We start from the raw sequence: 25,411 nt of genomic DNA, 5'->3' as shown, positions 1-25,411 counted from the left end.
GCTACGCGATGACTTAATCGTTCGCCGGACATGGATCTCGCGAGGCACTTGTTGATCTCTTCGCGGCATACTTCTGTCGACAGCGTCGAGAACCACACCTTGCGAGAGACTGTACGAGAAATACGGGCCGAGTTGAAAGGCCCTCGGCCGTGAGACCAGCTCAGGTCCGTAGTTATTTGCTGGTAGTTCGCACATTGGCGATCCGCGCTACTCGACGAGCACGTAAATACTACATAAGTATAATGACCGGTTCCACTAACGTGAATTAAACTCCCAAGTAAAACAGCAGATCTCAGTAACGTTTAACGTCCGTTTCTATCAACGTCATTTAATTTTAATCTTGGTCTAATTAACTCTTCGTCTTTTTCTAGTTCTAAGAAAAGATGAAGCGCAAGTTAAATTGAGATTAAAGTCAATCTATAAAAACGGTCAGACGTTAAAACGAATTGCGACTGATTGAAAAATGACTTTAATCATTTTGGAGCCATTTTGACGTTAGCATGCTTTTTTAGATCCATTTTGACTTCATTATGACTTTTGGTTACGGATTTAATCTTAATTCAACTTACTTCTAATTCATTATAGAACTAGAAAAAGATAAAGTGTATGTAAATTGAACCGAAATTAAAGTTATTCTACATTGATAGAAACGAGCGTAAACCGTTCGAGAGGTGCATGCTAGTCATGCATCAAGAATATTTAGTATCTAATAATGACCTCACGAGAAAGAGAGAGAGAGAGAGAGAGAGAGAGAGAGAGAGAGAGAGAGAGAAAGAGAGAGAGAGAGAAATCGCAGCTATAGATAAATTACTTGTAAAAAGAAGAAAGCATGTTTGAAAATAATTATATTATCTTTTGTGTGTGTGTGTGTGTGTGTGTGTGTGTGTGTTTTATGTATGCAGGGAGGATTATTTATTTTAATTGGAGACACACACACAATATACCTGTACAATTTTCCACTTTTTATTCTCTCTTTATTTCTTTGATAGATATTTATATTTATCAAAGAGATAGATGTCTCTTGTATACTGAATAATTAATAAGTTTTAAGATTGGTTACTCCATACCTTGTTCTTCCTTACAATTTTGTTCTTTTCGCTTCGATACCTGAAAATATATTATTTATTTTATTCTGAGTACGGAAATACCTCGTTGAAAACATCATCTTAAGTTAGACTTCTTACATACATAGAAATTCATTATATATACATATATACATTCTATATGAATTAGTAATCAATCATTTAGTTGCGAGAGCATTGAATAAAAATTGAAACTCTGTTTCTGTGAATAATAAAAAATATAATGTCTGTTAATTATGTATACTATAAAAATATATTGTATCGTATGGACGTCTGTACTTGCTGATTCCTACCGGTCTAAATATATTTGAAAACTTTTCTATGGATATTTCTTTATTTTAACTCTGATGTATAATACACACATACATACAGAGTGTTTGAAATTTTAATGTCAAAACTTCGGGAGCGTGTAGGAGATAAAAATCGATAAAATAAAAAAAAATATTAGTTATCCTGTAGAAATATACTGATCGTTTTTGCTTCGTTGCTTTTGGAGAAAATCGCAAAAAAGATAAATCAACAAAACATAGTTTTCATTTTTGCGCTTTCATTACTTATTCACATTGTATTTATTAACTTGCTTAATGTAAGTATTGTTCAAAATGTTGTCTTCCCATAGTGTGGCGTATATATAGAATGTTTGGTAAGTTTTAATAAAGCGCTCATATATAGATAGAGCGGACTAAATTAAATTGAAAAGTCCTCTACCATTTTCGCAATTTTTTTTAGTTACCCAATGAGCAAAACGTCTAAAATCGACGCATAATACGTTTTTAAAATTTCTTTAAGAGTTTTTTAAGAAACATCTTATAAGATATTTCATAAAGAACTTTGAAAGAGATCTTAAAGTTCTTATGCGCCGATTTTGCTTATCGCTTATCAGTAATCTTGTATTATCGTAGAGGACTTTCCAATTTCGTTCTACCTACATATGTATGAACGCTTTGACAAAGCTTACCGAACATCCTGTATATATACAGGGAATGGAAGTGACTCGTTACTTGTAACGAAATTACATTAGTTACAAGTTACTTTTTTATAACTTTACTGGTAACTGCATTACTTTCTTTTTGGTTACTTTAACGGTAGTGTAGTTACATTTTTTAAGTAACGGTAACGAATTTTACAGTTACTTTTATCGTTACTTTGCACACGATTGGACATGGTTCGATTGGACACAAGCCATTCATAGCGCTTAAGACTAGAAAGCCCCTAGGCACCCGTCCGCTGTGATTAGTGGTCGTCGATTTTAAAAAAGTAACGGAAAAGTAACGAAAAGTTTTACTTTCTCAAGTAACGGTAATTGTAACGAGTTACTTTTAAAAATCGGTAACTAATAACGGTAATGTTACTTTTTCTACTCAGTAACGAGTAACTGTAACTTGTTACTTTTAAAAAGTAACTTTCCATTTATATTGTAAAAAATTTTTTTTTAATTAACACGCTAAATATTAAGAAACGACAAGCTAATGTACATATCTTTATTAATAAAAAAAATATAAGTAATGAAAGAAGCATTGGAAAAGCATTGGAAAAAGAAAGCCAGGTATGCCGAAAAGGCGTTTAAGGATTAATGACAGATCTCTCTCTTTTATCTTTATTATTATTATTATTTATTTCAATTACATCTTGTTTTAAATACCTACTTTAAGCCGGCACTGAGTCGTGTCAAGAGAGAGGGACTAACTACTATGCCACCAAAACGGTACGATGCGGCGTACCGTACGTTCGTTGTTTATCTCAGTTTTATCAACATATTTTTTGTCTTTCTGTCTTGCATTCTCTCTTTTTTTATACTCCTTTCTCTCTCTCTCTCTCTCTCTCCTGCTAATGACTCGTTGTCAACCACAATGCAAAAAAAAGAAAGAACCGTAAACGGTATCGCTTCATCGATTTCTTGAAATATGTATTAGTAGAATGTTCAGATGTATGAATTGGCTACTGAGTGATCGATACACTTAAAAAATTAAACAATTCATAATTTCTAATATTATTCTTTATCAATTTACCCATATTATCTTGGATAATTATAATTTGCATACTTTATAGTATAATTGCATCTTTATGGCAAATGCAATTTTATATTAGCATCATGTAAGTATTACGTGCCTAATATTTAATTCTTAATTTTTTTATCAATGACGCGAGATAAAGTTGAGCTTTAAAATGGCTAAACCTTTCTCAACGCGCATTAATTCGAGACCGGGTGATTTAAGCGCACGCGAAAAAGATTGCGCGGCTTAATGAGACTCTTTAACGCGATTGGGATGTCACGGAGAGAAATTGCTAATGCGCTTTAACAAGACGATTAGAGAATATCCCGTGCACTTTGTAGAGGTATGCGGTTTACTTTTACCAAACGATGCAAATTGATAAAACCGGTTCACCGGCTAGAATTGCGCTCTAAGATATACGATGTACTACTTAGCCGCGTACCGTGGTTAGAGATTACTTTATCAACCCTTCGTCACTAAGTTAGCAAAGTCAGAGATTTACGTCCTTTTATCTCATCTTTTAATTAATATATCAGTTTATGGAAGATTATGTTTGTAGTCTTTAAAAATGCATGAATTCTTTTCTGCGATTGTTTATTTTAATGTACTATAATTTATATCATAAATCGTCGTAAGCCTCTACTATATAATATTTATTGGTTTCGTGATAATTAATTTTGTGTAACGTGTGTGTGTGTGTTATTTACTTATATCTAATACATATTTATTATTGCTTATTTGCTGTGTACATATATATTAAATGGCTTATTTTAAAATCATTTTAAATCTATATTTTTATAAAGCTTCATAATTAAAAGCATTTATATATTTTAACATGTTAAAAAAATATAACTTTTAATTTTTTTATTGTTAAGTTCTTTATACAAAGATTGGAAAATATAATAACTAATAAATAATAAGATTTATTATTTTATTCTATTGTTATATAATTTATATAATTTCTTTGTCTTTGACAAATAAAATTACCGTTTGCTCCTCTAGCTCGTAGTTCTTGCAACGTTCTACAGAGGTCGACTATTTACACGCAGCTTCTAATTTTCCAACATTTTACGTTTTTATCCATCTATTTATCTATTAAAATTTATTAATAAAAATTATATAATTTAGTTATTATTTTTTACTATCGGATAATAATATACTTTTATTATTTGCGAAACGAATTATAATATATTTTATATTAAATATTTGATCAAAAGGGAATTAAAAAGAGAGGATTTTAAAAAAAGAGGAAATTAAAAGATTTTCATGACGGTATCCTTCGATTTTTAATTAAAAGGTTGTAAAGGAATTATTTTTACACTGCAGAAATTTAATTTAATACTGGCCAATTTAATATTGAAAGGTAGTGATAATTACTTATTTTAAGTATTAAAATCACTAGACAATAGTGCTTTTAATACTCAAAGTAAGTATTTTTAATCACTGTCTTCCAATATTAAATTTCTACATTAAAAATCAAAATTTAAATATTAATCGGGCTCTCGAAATTAAAAACAATAATAGAATATCCGGGCAATGAAAGGATTAACACAGCGCGTGAATTGGTACGCAATTTATATAATAGTCAAATAATATTGAAAAAATACACACTTTGTTACTTTAAGTATAGGAAGTATATACTAATTCATTTATAAGAAATGGACATAGATAGTGGATATATTACATATTAGTTTATAGGGTAGTATACATATTTATACCTAGGCTGTGTTCCAAAATTAACTGCCAGTACTGAAAATCTATAGTGCATGTAACGTAAACTATAGCATTTTCAGTGCTTGCAGTAAATTTGGAACACAGCCCTAGCTTTGGAATGTACTGATCGTATCTAACAGAGATATAAAGAAATGACTAATGGTCAAGAACGTATTAAAGTGGTGGACCATACTTCAAAAAACGTGTCACAACCCACAAGTTTGCCAAAGCAAGAACAAAAAAAATTTATTTATAAATGTACATACTATATGCATTTTTTCGTTTGTTTAAATTATAAAATATTATTTTTAATTAATGCTAAAATAATATTAGATATTATTTTGTATGCTAAATACTTCGGTCATGGTCCTGTGTTAGTGAACTAAGCTGGATCGATACTAGCTGATACGAACCTGTTTTCCTGTTCTTCAGTTACCAGTTGACCATCAACGCATCAACATGCACGATTCGGTAAACTTGGTCTCTTGAAAGTAAGAAGATAACATTTTCTGAAGGTATTTTTAATAATTATATGAAATTATATGAACCTGCGCGAATACATGTACGCGTGCGCATATGTCCATTCTTTTTTTAGCACGTTAATGTATATATAGATATATATATCCCAGCTAACGCTAAATATTCATAAAAAATTCATTCAATTTGTTCCCAATATGCCGAATATTCCGGAACACAGTAAAGTAATTGTCACAGAATTGTCCAAATATTGATAAAATGTTCAGAATATTACCTAAAATGTTCAAAATATTATATAAATATGCCTTATATACATATCACGAAAATCATTTGCGAACGAGCAGTACACATCTCCGCCGACAGACACGGTCGCGACGGAGATGCATTTATTCGTAAACAAGAATTACCTAGGAGAGAATATAAAAAGCACAGCATTTTATATTCTCAACTTATGAAGTATGCTCTAAAATTGGGCTTCAAGATGATAGCACATGAAATGTGTTCCTCATAGTACAATTTTGTTTAAAAAATGATTTAGGGATGACCGGACTTAGAATTTCTGAAAAAATTTAAATTTTGCAGAATATACATGGAACATTCTTAAAATAATGATATATAAATGGAATTTTTAATCTATATTTGAGTGTTGCTTTTACATTCCGTAAATATTTCAGGATATTTCGGAACACTCTTAGAATGTTTCTCTCGGGTTTTAGAATCATTTTATAAATATTTCAAGAATATTTAACGTTAGCTGAGTACAGTATCGAATCAAAAGTATTATATTTCGCCATTCCTCAAAGTAAAAAATGCAAATCGTTAATTTTTTTGTTTTTTTTTCTTTAAAACACAAAATATAATATGAAAATAAAATTTTATAACATTTGTATGTCTTTCTTCATTAAAACAACGTTCTCTGTTTCCATATATATATTAATCGGAACTATAGGATGACCTAATAAATCATCATATTTAGAAATTTGTTCTGATTATCTTGAGGTTAAAAAAAAAGAGAATCATATAAACATAAATCCAAAAGTGCCTTAGATTTTATGTTTATAATATGCTGTATTTTATATTTCATATCGCTTTATTTTATTAAATTTTATTATACTTATTAAAATTTACCTCACATAAAATCTTACACTGGAAACTTTTAACATTTAACCGAAAAACGTTTTTAATTTTTACTTTCTTACTTTAAATATTCAAACTTGAAAAAATGTTATTTTAAAGACTTAGAAAGATATATTTTTGTAGAATTGGTATTAGCTTATACAGTAAAAGATTATTGCAGTGGTTTGTGAGAAAAAATTTAATCAAAAGATACATTGCAGTAGATTGATATCTACTCTGTTCTCCAATATGTTTCCCTCTTGAATCCACAAATAAAACATGTCGAAAAGTGACAGCACAAACTGATTTAATTCTTTGATGCCTCTCTCAGTACAGTATATCCGAATTGTCTTTTATTTTATATGATATAACTTTTTTATTAATAAAAAAATATATTTATTGCTTGTTACTGTTATATTCCTTAATATCTGGCGATTCAATTGAAAACAAATTGTTTAATTTATTATAATATTATAATATTAATTATATATATATATATAATACATTCATTTTTATGCGATATTTTTATATAATTAATGTGCCGCGTAACAAAACGTATAACAACTGATATTGAAAAAAATTGCTGGGGGACTTAAGGCAGTACACTCGCGAAATGAAAATAGCCAGAATTTCTTGAAATTGAAATTATACATTGTATTAGAATGCTTTGATATGCTTGTACAATTAGAATGAGATTGACCGTTTCAATACTGAGATATAAGCAATTAAAAATTGCACTTTTTATAGCCTATACAAAATTGATGAAAATTTCTTTACTTTTTCATCATCATCGAATTCGATTAGTCCCCTTTTTTGGCCTTTTCCTTTTTCGAAAGATAAAATCCGGAAAAATACAGATCTGCGCGTGCGCCATGTCACGGGCGCGCATGTGCGTCTAAAGAGCGGCGGACCAGCATCTCTCTTACAAGACATGTCGTTTAGTACGAGAATATTACATGTAGAAGATATTACGTGTGTTCCCTAACGTGGTTGTTTTAAGGTGAAAAACTGTGAAACGCGACGCATTATTCTCAGTCACTATTACATCAAATAGCAACAAATAAGTTCAATTCGTTGACTTCCTTCCCATGTTGTGTTTATAATCGCTTAATTTGTGTATTTACATATATTTTTAAAATTCTAAAAAAAAAAAAAAGAAAGTGTGGTATTACGTATCGTAGAAAACAGAAAATCAAAAAGAAGGAAAAAAAATTGTTTGCATAATTTATTGAAACAATTAAACTTGAAACATGTCACTGTTTGCTTGTTGCGTCCGTCAGGTGAGTCATTGTTTGTTAATAGTGAATGCCTTCTATTTAGTGACACAAATCAATATAAATGTTGTTCTATTTTTCTTTGCATTCCATGAATAACAAAGACAAAACAATACTTATCACTAAATGGAAGGCACTTAATGTAATGATAAAGATATATACAAGTTATGTTTTCTTGTTCAATACACGCGGACAGAAAATTGAAATTCAATCATGCAATTAGAGTCGACCGCGCGTATGCTAATCGCGCGCAACGCCAACGATCGAGTTTATCGCCCATTTAACTTTTTTTAATAATTATTTTATTGTAAAGTGATATCAACATATAAAACATTACAGATAGATAAATTCATTACTTATACAAAATTTTTATTAACAAATTATTATTTTTTATTCTATTATTTAATTATTTTTTAAATACAAATTCTATATAAATATTAAAGAACAAAAATCTCATAATAGAATAAAAATAACAATGATTAAGTAATAGAATAAAAAATACTTTTGTATTTTTATTATAATTTATTTTCTATTTATTTATCTTCTATTTTTGTTTTCTTTTATCATTTTTATGTTGTCTATTTACCATTTTTTATATATTTTTAACCCTACATATAAATTTTTTGTTTATATTTTTTGACAAATTAATGTTTTATATTAATAAATAATTGCCCTATAAAGTTAATAAATTTAATTCTTTACCTCAAAACTATAACTTATCATTATTAATATTATAATATTGTTAAAAGATATATTTACATTTTTATTGACGTTTTTAATACTTTTTTTATTAAAATTCTGTCATTCGTATAATCCATCAATCGATTGCAGTATCTGAATGTGTTGGTGTAACTATGATTTAATTTGTTATACGTATTTGTTGTAAATTAGTAAATAATTAAATTAAAGAAAAAATATATATTTTAAATAAATGATAGACCTTTTTAATATGAATATATTCATGTAAAATTGAGACAATATAAATTTAAATGATAAAAGATATATATTATATATAATATGTGTATAAATATATCGAAATAACTGATTAGAACACACGCAACATCGATACATTTTTATATAAAAATTATAACAGCTGCTAGCGAAAGAAATAACATTGAAATTGTTTTACAATACAAAATAATCTGAATTCTCTTCGCTCACCCCTATCGTTCAGGTGGCAAAATCGGTAAATAGAAAAATGAAGTAAACTTATAAGGCTCTACCACGGGCACCAACACATGTGCGTGCATAGTACATCTGTATTCATGTGTACGTATATATCCATGTGTTTATGCATGTGCTCGCGCCCACGAAGAGAGTGAACGTCAAGCCGCTCGCTAGGATGAACAGATACATTTTACGCTATTTAACAGATTTCATGCTCAAGTATCAAAGCGACTGGCGTCCTTGCTGTAATCAGCCGGGGGGTTGTATTAATAGAACGACACGGCGATTCACTGTTTTGCAAAATTTTTCTTAGAATCGATTTCGTAGCTCTTTACTTCATCGATGACGTCGAGTCCGCACGAGCGCAAAGTTGCTCAATATTGCAGTAAACAAATTACTTTTAAAAAATCTTAACAGATGAACAAATTATTCACTTATATTTTTTTAACAAAAATTTCTGAATATACATTTTCTTGTATGTATAGATATAATGGCGCATTCGGAGAGCAAGCTGTCAGTGTTATTGTGTTATTCTATTTTTATATCGTTTACTAGACATAAATCAGAGACAAAATGACTCACGTTCTCCGAACATGCCTTACTTAATTGCTTTCTCATTTATCTTTGAGATAGGTATATTGAAATTTTTCCATGAATAACGCAACATGATGCGGAAAACATTTTTTACAGTGACTCTTCAAGGAAACATGTCTAAGACCCAATTTCATAACTCACGGTTAACTCTTAACCGAAGTTCAACTTATTTCTCATCTTTTTCCAATTCTACAATTGAAAAGAAACAATGAATAAGTTGAACCTCGATTAAGAGTTAACTGTGAGTTATGAAACTGGGCCTAAGTGTTTGTTTATTATGTAACTTTTTTTACTGGGAATTAAATCTTCTATTCAACACTAAACTAGTGTCTTTTCGTAGAATTTTTAAATTAAATTGAAAATTCAGTATCAGCGGTATGTTTTTGCATTTTGGGAATTAGTTTGCATATCTTTGCGTCCTTTCACAGAATAATCGAGCTGCAGAAGAGGCACTACAACAGATGCTAGCGAAAGATCCGCCAGAGATCTCATGGGAGAACACACTGGGTTCGCCCAACGGTGTGCCCTTCGATGATGATACAAAGGAGTTACTGAGGAAGTGCCTCGATGTCTCCGTGCTACCACCAACCAGCGTGACGGAGCTAATCAGACGAAGCAATGCGTTCCCCTTGAAGTTTCCAATTAATACTGTAAGATGCGCCGCTTTAAAGAACAGGGGAATCAGCACGGATTCTATCGAGGTTTGTATAAAATAAGTTATTTTCTCGAGCGATTAGTATACGTGGTCAGACAAAAGGAATGAATGCTTAATTAAATGATATATTTCTATTTTAATTAATTCTTTTAAATGCTTATTAAATATTTAAGAGAGAAATCGTTTGAAACTTTTATTATCAAAAACTTTCTACTTGTTTTGTTTAGAGTCTTTAAAAGTTCTTTACAAGAATATAATTGTTTAAAGATTATAATTCTGTCCTCGAATCTGAGATATTTCTATTTATCACTTTTTATAATGTTTAATAATTTCGGTTAATTTAATACATATTTGATGACATTTTTTAGTTAAACGCAAATTCGGTATACCCGCTGATACACGAAGCGATGTTGCCCTTGATTGCGCGATGGTTGAAACACAAGCGATTGTATGGTAGCGCTGTTGAGAAAGTCATGTATGCGGAGATGGGCCTCATCCAATTCATCCATCGTCTACTGGATAAGAGAGTGGCCTCCTTTTGCGGAGCTAACGATCGATGGAAATTACTCGATAACAAAAGTGGCTTCGATGCCTGGGAGAGTGTTGGCACCGATCAGGAGAAGGAACCATTAGTAAGTACATGGTACCGTTTTAATTAATCAAGCAATACTTTATAAACAATGATTATTCTGATTAAATTATCTAAGTAAAACAAAAAGGTAATAATAAAACTTAATATAGAGAAAATACATATAAAAGACCTTTAATATTAATTTATTTTGAAATTTAAATTCTTTTCCGATGCAATTAGCCAAACATTGGCTAAATAAATAAAAACTTTGGCTTTCAATAAATAAAAGCAAAAATATATAATTGTTCTTTTTATATTATCACAAAAGTAATTACATATATACTTAAATAACGAGAAGTGGGAAAGTGTTTTTTACAATTTTCTTATAAATAATATTTTCATAAAAATTTCTATTCTTATTCCTCTCTTTTTACTCTTTTATTTTATAGTATAGCTATAGGCTATTAAGTTGCTTACAGATTAATGTAACGTTACGTACATTAATCATTTACCGATATTGGAAGTTTATTGGATATTAAAAACAAGATAAAGTTTCATAATATCACCTTCTCTTGTAAATCATCTTCTTCGACGTCACAATGCCTTAATAAGCTTTAAAAAATCTCATGAATAGGTCCTAACAAAATGTTTGAGCTACGACGAGATTAAACTGTCGGCAATGATGGTGGTGTCGTCTCATACGGAGTTCATAAATGATGGTTCGCGAAATAATAGAGGTATCGTGAGCCGTGACCCAGACGCCGTCCAACCGAGAGGGGTTATTATGGGTGTCGTAGGCACAAGGTTCTTTGCATTTATTTAACCCCTCCTTCTTCAGGAATATTTTTATACATGCGAACTCTGTAACAACTTGCCGTCGCGCCTGTAGATGCGTGTTCTATTTTTATCTCGTTTGCATGCGGTTATTTATAACTGCAAAAATTTTCGCGGTTAAAAAATTGTTGAAATTATAAACAATTAATCATTTTTAATATACTTTTTTAATTTTATTACTATTATATATCTTTTGTAGACGTTAGAATTTGTCGTTACAAAGTTGCTATATGTTACCATTAAATTTGAGCCACTCGTACCATTTAATCTATCATGTAGATTCCAAAAGCCCCGATATATGGAGTATCAGGACATTGCCGTTACGCCACAGCAAAACAATATGGATAATGGGTAAGCAGTAACTTTCCGCAATAATTATTAACTAAATATAAATTTATTGAGCGATACAAAGAGAAAAAGGTTTTTTAAGTTTAATAAATGTAGTTATTGGAATTGTTCAACTGAATCGATTCTTTAAATTAAGAAATGTAATTGATTGCGTTCAAACTAAATTTTTAGAATTAAACAAAATAATTTTTATTCAAAATTAAATTGTTTTAATGAAATAAATGTAAATACGAGTTTTAGTCCAAATAAATTGTTTCCTCTGTACATTGCACATATCCGAGAAGAAACATCGCATCGCATATGGGAAACATCAGTGCTTCAATAAGGGATCGTCCATATATTACGTAAGCAAATTTTTGGCCATTTTTAATTTCCCCTCCCCTATATAAGCAATCGTAAAGATTTTAGTGACTCCTCCCCCCTATAATTACTTAAGATTTTTCATACTCCATGTCTAAGACTAAACAAATTTTCAAGGTAGTTTTCAACACAATTCTTTCAATATTATTATACAAACAAATATAGTTGCATTGAAAAAATTTCAGACAAAAGTCTTACGTAAGAATATATGCGACCCCCTCCCCCTCCTATGTAAGCATTAGTAAGAATTTGTCTGACTCCTCCCCTCCCCCAATTATGCTTACGTAATATATGGACCCCTAATATCTATAGTTAATTTTTTAAATTCTTTCTCTTAATAGTAAAGATTTTAATTAATAAGATATGTACACACATCGTTTCTATCAAAATTTGTTGCATATGTTGTAACTTGTATTTGTGGTAAGATAATAATAGATTAATAACAGAATTAAATTACAATATAATGTACACTACTCTCTAGTTCTTTTGCAGTATACAAATGAAACTTTTTTGAAAGAATCAATCTATGCGAAATAGATATGGATCCGCGATGGATGGCACATTTGAAGAAAAACGCGGGATGCGTGTTTTATGGGCCAAGTTTTATGGCGAGGATTATCACCCGCTCTACGATGAAACCGTGAAACGTATGAAATCGAAAGAAAATAGGCGATATATATCATTGGGCAATCAGTTAATCTTCGATATCGAGAATTACATGAAGAGAACCTTACTCTCCGTAGAAATAATACTGCTCGAAGCAAACAGCCGCGCCGAGAAGCAAAACACCACCGCTTTCTTGCACGTGGTTGGTTTTGGTCTCGGTTAGTGTGAAGCTTTTATTGTTAGCTTATAAGATTAAAATTAAATATTATAAAGTTAAGCGTTATAAGATTAAAAACTTAAATGTTATATACAACAAATTATTGAAATGATTTTTCATACTGTTCTCTTTAATTATTTATTAATTAAATAATTATTGGCAGGGGTCTGGAAAGTAATTCAGGATCAGGAAGTCTACTTCCTGAAAACATTCGAGATCGCCATCAAAAAGATGAACAAGAAGCTCAAATACGTTTCTGACATTATGTTTGCTTATTTCCGGCAACAGAAATGCGGTGGTGCGGGAAACGGCGATTATCTGGGTGGTTAGTATTTAATGAACGGATAAATATAAATATGCTTACAACTTTTATACACCACAATGATTATTTTTAGATATAAAGATACATTTTGCTCTGAGAGAACCACACAGCAGACTGTTTCGAGCCAAAGACTCAAGTAAACTCCTCGTTGTAACTTATGCTAGCGATGGAAATACGTTACCAGGTTTAAATGATTTATTTCATTATTTATTTATTTATCTAAAGATAAGTGTTTGTTTATTTAATGTCAATGCCGATATGAATAAACTTTAGATGATGTCAGACGCCGATTTTTTCAAATTTTTTATAGCTGCTTTTATATCAGAGTATGAAGATGAAGAAATCTATGTTAGTCGTACAATCTTGTTAGCTTAAATTGAGTCTTTCAATTAAAAAATTTTTTTTGTTTTACATAAATACCCGATGTTACACATGTTTAAAGCAGTATATATTTTTTGCCAGTTTTTTAATTATTATTAACTATTATTTTGGTGTTCTATATGTGTGTCGAGCTTTAAAAAATCAGGTTAAATTTATTCTTAAGAAAAAATACTCCTTAAGGCCCAATTGCACCAACGTTACTTTGACTTTAAGCAAGGCTTAAAACTCTGTCTCTATCTCACTTTCGTTTTAAAACGAGACAGAGAGTTTTAAGTCTCGCTTAAAGTCAAAGTAACGTTGGTGCAACCAGGCCCCTAAATAGTTTAAATATAGTTCAAATACAAAAAAATTTTTTAATTAAATTTTTTAATTAATGACAGATTTTTTTATACTTTGACGTAAGAAATAACTATAAAAGTTTGAGAAAAATCGATCTGACGTTCTCTGAGATTTACTTATGAGATATCTTTATCAACATCTCTCTCTTCAAGACAATGATGTTATTTTTGCAGGGAATGAATTCTGGGTAGGAAGTCTAGAAACCAGCGGCGATCCCGCAGCCGCATGCAGCACTCAAATAGCCGAGCTGCATAATTCTAAGATCAATCCACGCGCGTGCGGCGCCAGCTTACATGTCGCATCCGCGGAGCATGGAATCCTCCACATATCGGATTACGCGAAGCTCCATCTTACTTAGGTAATCCCCGACAAGCGTCTCCTTATCAACGCTGGTCTTCCTTGCTGAACGAAGTTCGATTTTGCGATCCACATGTGGAACTATGAATGATGTTGCCTTTATATATATTGTCAATGAGGCAACACATCTTTATTTAGTTGAGATAAAATCTCGTTTTTTTATCTTTGTATTTATTAGCAGAAATATTAGAATTATCGATAATACATTGCGTGTATTTACTAGGCAATATTCAATTATCGAAAAAATTGAATTGTTCAATGAAAAATTATTATTAGGAGTTTATTAAATGATTTATCCTTTCTTTCCTCCATTCCTTATCCCCCTCTATACAATAAAGAAGTTAATTAACTTAATTATTTAAATTTTTTGCTATAATGAGAGAATCTTAATAATCTCACATATTGCTCTTACAAGGGAACCACACTAAGTGATAAATTCTAATTTTAATGAAACTTTGTATATACATATAGATTATATAAAGAGATGGATTTAGAAAATGTCCGTTGCGACGAAAAAACGGTTTGAAGGGGTGAAATCATCCCTTATGTAGTAAAACGATTTTAAGTTTTTTTTCGTTCTATATCTCAAAACTATTCGAGATATCAAAAAATGTTTTATACAAAAGCTTTACAACAAAATTTTTACTTCTATTCATTTATACGTCAATAATATTTTAATAAACAATTTTTTTAATTAAAACAAATTTTTTTTATTTTTCAAAAATATTATTAACGTTGATAAACAGAGGTAATTTTATAGTAAAAGTTTTGTATAAAATATTTTTTAATATCTCAAATAGTTTTTGAAATACAACGAAAAAAGCTAAAACCCGCCTTACCTCCCAAGTAACACACAGCGCTTACAAAGCGTTAACAAAGCGCTAAAAAAACCGCATATAATCGCTTTTTTAGCGCTTTGCAAGCGCTGCTGTTCTACTTGGGCTATATAAAGAGTGATTTCACCCTTTCCGTTGTTCTGCCACAACTACTATTTTCTAAATTTATCTTTTTATGTAACCTATATATATATATATACAAAGTTTCATTAAAATCAGAATTTAACACTTCGTGTGGCTCCCTTGTTAGATATCTTATATAATTTTCAATCCACAATTTTCGACATGCATTAAACATATGTAAAACTTGATTTTCGGATCGTAATATTATTATAAAAAATAGGCAGCATTTATACACAAAAGATTCATATATTGCAATCAGAATTATAAATATAAAATATACAAGCTATAAGAGAGACATAAAGACATTTAGATTAAAAGATATATTTTATAAAACTGTTGAAAACTGTTTTTTTTTATTCTCTTTACGAGTGAGACAGTTAAATTCCCTGTCACTCAAAGTCACAAAAAATATCAGTTTTAAAATATTATTTAAAAGCACATCATCCCAATACGGCGATCCCAAGCGCGATCAATATCTCTCGACGAATGCGTTCGCTCAAACTTTAGGAAAGGGCCGGCCCGGTGGACAACGGGCAATTACGAAGACCATCTCGATCACCGCGAAGTCAGCGTAGCCGCAGCGCGGACGTCGACTGCCTGAAGAAATATACGGAGCGTCGAGTGGAGGAACGTCGGCACACAGAGATCAGCGACACCAGCAAATTGGACACTTCAAAGTGGATGCCGCTACCAAAGAACGTACCTCGGGGGCAGCAATCGGGGACGACCAAGAGACTTTCGAGGGATGAGCGACAAGAGAGCATCGACGAATCGGCTGAGGACGCCGAGAAATGGCCAACGAAGCCACCCTCATCAACCGACAATCGATTCTCCAGACTGTTGCCCGAGGTCATCGATCGACCTCAGTACACCGTGAGGAGTTACAGCACCGACATGACCGTTCTTAAGAGGCCGGAGAAGAGCATCACTGAGCAGCGAAGGCACACGGACTGCAGCGACCCGCAAACTATCGCCACGAGGTTGACTGCGCACATTTTCCACGTCCGAAAGCGAGAAATGCCGTGATCGGGATTGTAATTGAGATTCGTAGGCGCGATTGAACACGATAGTCATTACGGAGCCTCCAACGGGTAATGGCGTCTAGTTTCGGTCAGATTTCTCTGCTTCTTTCGTTCGCCTTTTCCTTCTGTGTAGCCGAGCCGGTGTTGGCAATTTGTCGATGAAAATTCACGTTGGTCAAGAACCGAGTGCAAAGCAACGTGAAAACATAGTGGTGCCTGGTTTGCTCCATCGACCGGAACTAGTCGCTAATATCTTTTCACGTTGTGACGCTCGTCGTATATTTATGGTTCATATCTTGGACTAAGAGTTTCATAAAAATAGCTATTCGATACATAATAACGAGAATTTTCGAAGTTCGTAAAAGTTTGTTTTAATGTTCAGATATATTCCCTTCTCCTTTATTTACGTGGGATAATAATTGAAAAAAAAGAGAGTTTTATGACAACAATTTTATTCCTCTGAAAAATATGCATGGATAATTAATATTGATTTTGCGATTTTTTTTTAGTATATTTTAGTATATTTTAATTAATAATTTAATAATTGAACATTCTTTATTTAAAGCTATCAAAAACAAGCTCAACTTAATCAGTTATACGTATAAATAAAAAATTATTATGTACAATAGGCTGCTTGAACAGATATTTTTAATAATGATCAATAAGTTTGCTGTGGTGACGAAAAACGGATATGAATTAAAAAACGAAGCATACCAATTCCCATTGAAGTTACACATATCTGTGTTGATAGAAAAGTGACATAAGTAAAAAATTAGCATTTTTAACTTAACTTAATATTATTTTAAAAATTATCTTAAAAAAATTATTTTTTTAGATATTTAGGTAATGAAAGGAAATTAACTCTAACAACTAATATATTTTTGTAGAAAAATAACATTTGTAGTTCATATGTTTATGCAGAAAAATATTATAACTCTGACTAAAAGATGAAATTTATATTATATTATAATTACAGTGTTCAAATTTTAAAAACTCACACATAACATAATTTTAAAGAATACTTATAATTGAAACATGGAAAGAAAATAAAGTTGTAAAAATTGCATTTATTATACTAATTAAAATGCTATTTCCAATTCAATTTAAAAAAAATACTTTTCTAAAATGTTACTAATTTTGAGACGTTTCACTTTTCTATCAACTCAGCGCTGTGTTGAAGTAATCTATTGCAGTTAATCATGGATAACAATATCTTTATCAAAGATATGAGACCTTTGCTTTGTATTTGTGTGAATATGCGTTAATATATAATTGAAATAACAAATAAACGTTTGAGGTATAAGTTCGACTTTAGACATATGATTTTCTCAGATGGCTACCACACATTAATGGTGCGAAGTTTTATCGAGAGACGTCTCCCCTTGCGAGAATTAGCTGTGAAATCACGAAGAGCGCGGCTACCCGATGGATGACGTTTACCAAAAGTCCGTCACCTGTACCAAGGATAAATCCTGAGAGGAAGGATTCTGTAACGGAATACGACAGAAAGGACGAAGGATCGCGCAAGAACGCGGACGCTTCCAAATGGCAACCCCCCAGAAAATTCTCTCCAGCGAAGAACGAGAAAGGACGTTTACAAAGACAAGGTATGAAAAGTGGTCATATTGTTATTTGATGCACTCGATTTATGCAGACTACTTTGCATTAAATGTTTACAGATGAGTTAGATATTGGCAGAGATCGCTCCTTCAGCTTTGCCGATAATAATGAGCGAGTAAAAGACCGCTCCTTGAGTTATGTCGACACTGACGAACGAGCAAATAAACTTAGCGAACGTATGCGCGACTTATACGATTTTAAGACGGAGAACGAATGGCCGAAGAGGGCAGGTACTTCTCGAGAGAACACTTGGATTAGCAAGAGTAGCAGCGAAGAAGAAAGGAGCAATTATCTACCGGTTCGCAGGAATAGTCAAGATTTGGAGTTCAATGATAGAATCGATATTTTTAAGGTATCTATGTTGAATTTTTTTAAGATCAATAGTGAAATCTGATGCTTTGAACGGTTAGTTCACCTTATTTTTATTTTATCTTTCACAGTCCAAGGCTCAACATGAGGAGGACAAACGAAAACCAAAACGCAATATTCACAACGCAAGCGAAGTGTTTGCGGACGAGCAAGACGAGCGTCTACGAAAGTTCAATGACAAATTGCGATACAGTGAGGATTTCAGCGCGGAGCGACTTCGCAGCCGCGAACGGCGCACTTACTCGGATGACTACGATGAGAAGGTAGTCCGACGAGAGTCTTGTTCGTCCCGGCAGCCAGAATTGGTGACGTTCAAGAGGAATCGACCGGAAGCACCGGCTATTAGGAGACTGGTGGATAAGGAGAACAAACGGAATTCGGACGTGAGCATGAAACCACGCGGTTCCCAAGTCAGCTACGTAGAAATAGACTTCACAAAAAGAGACTCGCGTACCAGTGACGCCAGTTACGTCAGCGTAAACCTGGGCAAGAGGGGCAGTGTTGAGTGCAAAGGTACCCGAATGATCCCCGATATCCCACCAAGAAGAGCTTTCAGCCAGAGCGATGAGCGACCATCTACCCCGGTGCCACCGATCGAATTCAACGACGAACGATACGTTCCCAAGAAATTGTCGGAACCAAAAAGGGACAGTACTAGATATAAAGTGTATTTAACATAGGAAATGCCTGCGAGAGCAGGCATTTCGCGAAGCGAATGCCGCTTTCGCAGGGTTTTAGATTAATATTTAACGTTTCGACGAAGAGGAAGTACAAGTTCGTGGGATGGAGAAATAACCGTAACAAGAAAAGCTCGATACGATTTTTCACAAAAATCGTCAATAATACTCGTATAGCACAGACCTCCAAGGAACATCCAGGAGAGAACCTTATGTCTTAAGGACGTTTCCAGGACGTTGAATAAAGGGGAAACTCCGTTTGACTACAAATCGATTGCCTACAGCATCGTCTGCCTACAAGCACTTTTGCGCACAAATAAAAATTTCAGAAATGAAATCACATTTGCCTACATGTATTATTGCCTACAGCTCGATTGCTTACATGTACTATTCTCTGCTTTAAAAACACAAACTCTGTTTTGAAACACAAATTCTCTGTTTTAAAACAAATTCTCTACTTTAAAACACAAATTCTCTGTTTTAAAAATACAAATTATTTTCTTACGTAATTTAATCTTAATTTTATATTTGTGTGCAATAATGCTTGTAGGCAATCGAGCTGTAAGCAATAATTGATGTAGACAATACTACATGTAGGCAATAATACACATAAGCGAATGTGACTTCTTTTCTGAAATTTTTACTTATGCGCAAAAGTGCATGTAGACAATAACTTTTGTGCGCGAACGAACTATCGGCAAAAATGATGTAGGCAAACGATGCTGTAGGCAATCGATTTGTAAGCAAAAAGAGCCATGGTGTGCTCTACATGCTATGTGGATAGTGTGTCACAAATTTAAATTCATTGTACAGTGTTAATTCTGTGTTGGACAATGCCCGTCACTTTTGTCAACTAAAAAACGAAATTTGAATATATTATATTGTGAATATCTATGAAAATGAGTAAGTATAAGATATAAACAATCTGCGATAAATACGATGGAGTTGTTCTCAGTGGATAACTGTTAAGCATTCAGGTATTTATTGTGTTCATCGTAAAATAATGCGATGTGTAAATGGATGGATGCACGAAATATTCGTATATATTCTATTACAGAATCTACAATAAATGGCACCCGATGGGACGCAGGAGCTTGGTGAATATATTTATAGCAGGTTTACAATGAGTCACGTAACTGAAAGTTTCCTATTCATGTTTTTCATGTCGGTGTTCAAAACATAACTGCGATGTTAATAATGTACAAACGAAATAATATGAAAGATAATAAAATATTCTTTGAAGAATGTGCTCCTTTTGTCTAAATTTTTCTGTACGCATACGATTTAGAATTTCGGTTCATCTTTCTAATCACGATTCTTTTGCTAATTGGAAGATAAATTAATTTTTGTTTAAAAAATATTGTGCTAAAAAATACATGTTTTTTTTAATCAAATTATTGATTGTAACTATTTCCAATCAAGATAATAACAAATTCAATCTCTCTAAAAGAATCAATCTAAAATTGAATTTTTAATAGAACGGTGGAACCATTTACAAAATATTATTTTTAAAAAGAAAATGTCTTTTTATAACAAGAAGAAATTTTTATTAAATCAATATTTGAATGAATTACAAAATTAAATATATATTTAATATAATAATTTAGCGCGAATAGAAAAAAAAAAAGTATTATTGATATTTGAATAATTGAAAATAAACTTTCATATATTAATTCAAGATATTAGCTCACACGAGAGATCTAAAATTTTTTAATTAATTTTGTATCACACATACACACACATACACCAATTATTGTCAAATACAGTGTAAAAGAAATATTTACATAACATGCGCGCACTTAAAGCAAAGTGACCTCAACAATTGATACGTTTACGAACGATATCTCTCTCATTAATGTTTCATTTGCGATCTGCACCGCACAAATCGCCGCGAAACCCTGAACTTGAGTCCTTTACAAAGGCGACTTTGACCCTTTTTCTGACCGGGACATTATGAACAGGTGGTGGCGGAACTCTACAGTCCCTTGATGCCTGGTCTTCCTCTTCTCGTTCAATCTTAAACCTTTTTTGGGCACAATTCGAGCCACTCGATCCTATTCCGTTTGTAACTGATGTGTTACCCGTCAAAGATGAAGAGGAGCCATTAGGTACTATATTAGTGTTCGATGAGATTTGCGGTGATTTCGGAAAACTCGAGGACCGTCCGCTCGATGGAGAACGTATAAGATTTCCATTGCTGTTGCTATGAGAAACATAGAATTAAAAGTATTAGTAATTAAAACAATGCATAATACACTCAATAAAATACAAAATAGCTTGTTTAAAAAGTACGAATATTTATGTCAATAAAAATTATGTATATTTTTCTTTTATATTCTTTTCTTAAAAAAATTTCAAAAGAAGTAAAGATTAAAAGGTAATTGGTTTCAGTAAAAATACAATATATTATACATTCTTGAATTTTTTTGAGAATTTTTTAAATAGAAATTTTAAATTCTATTCATTCCGGAAATCATTAATTATTAAATAAAGAATTTCACTTAATTAATAGTCAACTTTTGATTTAAAAAAATTTGAATAAGGATTCAAATTAGAATTTGATTGTCCAATCGTATTAGTCATATTATAGAGGAACAAATATTCCGGTTCAGATAATAAATTTGAAGTAAATGAATGAACTATATACGTTATTCCATTAAAGAAGAGAAAAGGCAATTTTAATCTGATAATCCAAAGAGCTTAAGAATTCATAAGCTTTATGAATCGAGTGCCTATTAATTTTTCGCTTATTCTTTTGCAAGCACAAAGTTAATTTGGTAATCCACCTGTGGAAAAGAGAGTTGCCTTGAGTAACGACGATGGAGGATGTGACGCAGCGTTTTCCGGCGGAAATAGTTGTATTGAGTCCGCTCGGGGCAATCATCAGCAAATTACTGCCATTCTTGTCACACGTGTGCGAACTATGTCTTTGCGTGGCGTAATTAACACGAAAGACGTGAGAATTTTCGTTACTGAGCTTCTCCTGCTTCAGAAACGCTACATTTGGCTTCAAGTGGTATGTGGAATTTTGATTGTTCAAATGCGACTCGCATTTGATGCGTACATCGTGCTGCATCCCATTACGATCTTGACTTTTTTGCCATTCCAGAACATTACTTAGCAACCTTATGTACCTATGCAACAAAATTCGTTATTTCTTCAATTTTGGACATCAGGCGCGCAATAAATTTTTACTTTAATATTATTTTTACTAATCATTTAAAAATTTAGAAATTTAAATACTGTATGTGATATAGATACAATTCTGACACAGCAAGTAAAAATGATCGAAAATGATTATACATTTATAAGGAGTGAAAAACGATGTTGGAGACACAATATAATATATATATTCTAATAAAATTTCCATTTTTATTTATATATATCTTAGTTTAAAAAATTTTAATGCTAAAAATCTATTATTATGTTTTTTGTATATATTTCTATTATAATATTAGACTAAAATAATTTATATTTGGTTATTTTTCTATTAATTTTTTAAATAAATTGTTAATATTCTAATAGAATTTCCAGAATCTGCATGTCTCTGTGAATAGAAATGCAAAAATTTTGATAGATTATTCTTAATTACTTTTAAGATAAAGAAATGCCTTTACATTTCCTCTTTTTAAAGAAATTCTTCAAGAAATATAGATAAAAATAGAATATTTACTGCTTAGGATTAAAACATGTTTGTACCTTATTGCCATCCTTAAAATCTCATTTTTCGACAACTTCTTGTCAGGTGGATGAGTCGGCACTAATTTGCGAAGCTCAGCAAAGGCGCCACTCACGTTCTGCTGCCTCCATCGTTCACGGCTGTTAGTGAATAATTTTCTTACTCCTAAATTACCTATACGGGGCGTGGGCGACCCCAAATGACCACTGCCAGAAGACGAGATGCCGTCTAGCTACGAGATTATTGCGGATTTCATTAAACTATAATCACTTAATTCGTAAACTGTTATTTGGATTCCAGATAAACTAGCAAAATTTAGGACACTATGACTATATTCCACTTTAATTTGGTGCTTATGTAACTCATGGAATCATTTTATTTAATTGTTGTTTATTAAATGTTAAGGACAAATTATACTCGCGAGTTTCGTCACTTGTAGGGTGCCAAATGGAAAACGCACCATAAAATCTATTATATTCAACGATAATTGAAACGTCTAGCAAATTCAGTTGGACGTACTACTGCATATTAAAGCCGTTACACAGCGTTTTAATCTGTGTAAAAGTAAAATGCAAATAGTTCAAATTATAAAATACAGATTTTACTTAACAGTACAATAAAATATATTGAAGATTTCATGGTTTAATCCGTTTTTATATTTATGTTAAGCACATATTTTTATATTAATTTGAATACAACAATTTAATACTTCATGTGCACCAGCGCGCACTGAGAGCATCCAATCGAATTCGCTAATATAAATTAATATTATTAATAAACACACAGGAAAGCGAATATTAAATTTTACTCACGGAACTGGAACGGTCCCTCCGTCTTTTGTTTTGTTCTTCCTCCTCATCTGTATCGTGGGAATAAAATTCGTCGGAAAGCGTGGCTTCCTCTTCAGTGTCCCTTGATGTTCCGGGCGAATCGCCGGCTTCTTCCGCAAGCTCTCCTTCGCCAGACAGTAACGATCCAGCTGGAGAACCATTTTCGGCCTCCGCAGCTCCTATACCGCAGCCACTATATGTTAACATCGGCTGCAATGATTGATAAGTATGGTGAACAAATATAACGAACGTATGCGCAAGAAATTGTGCTACCATTTTTCAACGCCAATCATCGCGTTCTAATGCTCTCAAATAAATGTAAAAACCATTATTTTATGTTTACAATTTTGAAACTCATTGGAATTACTGATCTAAATCTATCTTACTAATCTATTAATTATTGATTTAATACCGTGATTAATTATAATCTGTAAGTAGAATCAATGAATATTTAGTAATAATAAAACAAGCCAATTAAGGATATATTCTCATCATTTATATGTATAATTAGCTATATAACGCCAACAGGAAGTTGATACTACGTCCTCTTCAACTGTCCCTGACATTCGACAGATATGTATGCCACTCGATTTATCTTTATACGTGATATTAGTCATGTATGCACTCGCGGTTGCTTTGTGCATATCAGTTTTATTTATATGAAAAAGGAAGCGTTTCCGTCTATACATATGCATCTTCTCTTAGTCATAATTTTATTCTTCAATTTGTCTGGTATTAGAAAACTGATTATTGATAGATAATGAATTCTCTGTCAGTCAACAGGTTTTATAAGTTTAAATTTATCGCGTCTATTTAATGTTAATTATTTTTTACTGACAAGATACTAATAAATTGATACCAATAACTTTTTAAAAATTTGTTTAAAAAATGTCCATGTATTAACATTATTCATTCTATCATGATGAATAACAAGCTAGATGCACATATATGTATTACATTTGCTTTTTGCAATTTCAGATCTCTTTAAAAGATTAAAACAATTGTAAATTCAACTAAAATGGTTTGCACTTGAATCATGAGTTAAAGAGTTCTAAATCTATGACACATCACGACATCGCAGGAAATTCATATTTTTGCGAACACATAATACAACTTGCACACATTAGAAATCGCAAGATCTCCATTTGCCGAAAGGTATGAAGAATATATTTTAACACAATCACAAAGGCACATAAAGAGGTCAAGACTCACCATATTGCACGCGAAAAAAAATTCAACAGTATCGCGAGATTAAACGATAGAGATTGACTTAAGGAACAAATAACTCGGAGAACGATACAATTCGCATCGTGGTTATAATGGAGAGAAACACCGATGTCGAAAGAGTCGATCTAACTAGTCGCGAGTCCAGGGTAACCCTCTGGGTAAATGAATTTCATGAGGGCGGAGCGCAGGCTTCATGGGTGGAGCTCGTGTCAGGTCCGTCCCATCCAACATCCCTGTATCGACGCGGATCACATCTTCATACATTCAACGAAAATGCAACTGCTTCCACCTTATTGTGCATCGATCCTCGGTTTGCATAATATCATTGTTCGTAAGATTTAGCGATACAGACACGACATACAGCAACGTCACTTTCAAGCTTTGCTAAGTGCATGAAATCGGCTATGAAGAAATTAAAGTTTTTTGTATAAACTTACATCCACGACTTTTCCGATTAAAAAAGAATTTAATTGAGAAATTTTTTAATTATAATTAAAATTAAAATTATTTTATTGTAATATATAATAGCAATCGGAAAACTAATTATAGTTCGAAATTAGACCAATGAGAAAAAACTAAGAAAAATCCTATTTTCAGTTAAAGCGAATTTTGGTGCTTAAA

At 32.0% G+C, this 25,411-nt stretch overlaps 3 protein-coding genes across 5 annotated transcripts; 2 read left to right on the top strand and 1 right to left on the bottom strand.

Annotated features, from left to right (window-relative positions):
* The first annotated feature begins 5,239 nt into the window (after positions 1-5,239).
* Positions 5,240-15,951, top strand: LOC108731824 (uncharacterized). Of its 3 annotated transcripts, XM_018462342.1 has the most exons (10): positions 7,477-7,662; positions 9,846-10,118; positions 10,441-10,704; positions 11,278-11,447; positions 11,757-11,828; positions 12,723-13,009; positions 13,172-13,333; positions 13,404-13,514; positions 14,224-14,408; positions 15,874-15,951. In XM_018462342.1, the coding sequence occupies exons 1-9, from the start codon at positions 7,633-7,635 to the stop codon at positions 14,406-14,408; spliced, it is 1,554 nt and encodes a 517-aa protein (XP_018317844.1). In that variant the 5' UTR covers positions 7,477-7,632; the 3' UTR covers positions 15,874-15,951. The 3 variants fall into 3 exon arrangements, with proteins under 3 accessions (XP_018317845.1, XP_018317846.1, XP_018317844.1); XM_018462343.1 differs by lacking the exons at positions 7,477-7,662; positions 15,874-15,951 and adding an exon at positions 5,240-5,280 and having other exon boundaries at positions 14,224-14,584; XM_018462344.1 differs by lacking the exons at positions 7,477-7,662; positions 15,874-15,951 and adding an exon at positions 5,260-5,304 and having other exon boundaries at positions 14,224-14,584.
* On the top strand, positions 14,892-19,395 carry LOC108731779 (trichohyalin). The gene is made up of 5 exons (XM_018462282.1): positions 14,892-14,927; positions 15,874-16,346; positions 17,721-17,995; positions 18,068-18,360; positions 18,449-19,395. The coding sequence occupies exons 1-5, from the start codon at positions 14,892-14,894 to the stop codon at positions 19,055-19,057; spliced, it is 1,686 nt and encodes a 561-aa protein (XP_018317784.1). The 3' UTR covers positions 19,058-19,395.
* Positions 19,396-20,803: 1,408 nt separating this feature from the next.
* Positions 20,804-24,860, bottom strand: HLH3B (Helix loop helix protein 3B). The gene is made up of 5 exons (XM_018462308.1): positions 24,776-24,860; positions 23,546-23,773; positions 22,754-22,965; positions 21,841-22,188; positions 20,804-21,257 (listed from the first exon to the last, which is right to left on the bottom strand). The coding sequence occupies exons 1-5, from the start codon at positions 24,776-24,778 to the stop codon at positions 20,915-20,917; spliced, it is 1,134 nt and encodes a 377-aa protein (XP_018317810.1). The 5' UTR covers positions 24,779-24,860; the 3' UTR covers positions 20,804-20,914.
* Between the last annotated feature and the right edge of the window lie 551 nt (positions 24,861-25,411).

Source organism: Mycetomoellerius zeteki, unplaced genomic scaffold (genome assembly GCF_001594055.1).
Source record: "Mycetomoellerius zeteki isolate Tzet28-1 unplaced genomic scaffold, Tzet1.0 scaffold138, whole genome shotgun sequence".
NCBI lineage: Eukaryota > Metazoa > Arthropoda > Insecta > Hymenoptera > Formicidae > Mycetomoellerius > Mycetomoellerius zeteki.
The sequence above is the reverse complement of the archived record's forward strand: the minus strand, read 5'-3'. Positions and strand labels throughout refer to the sequence as shown.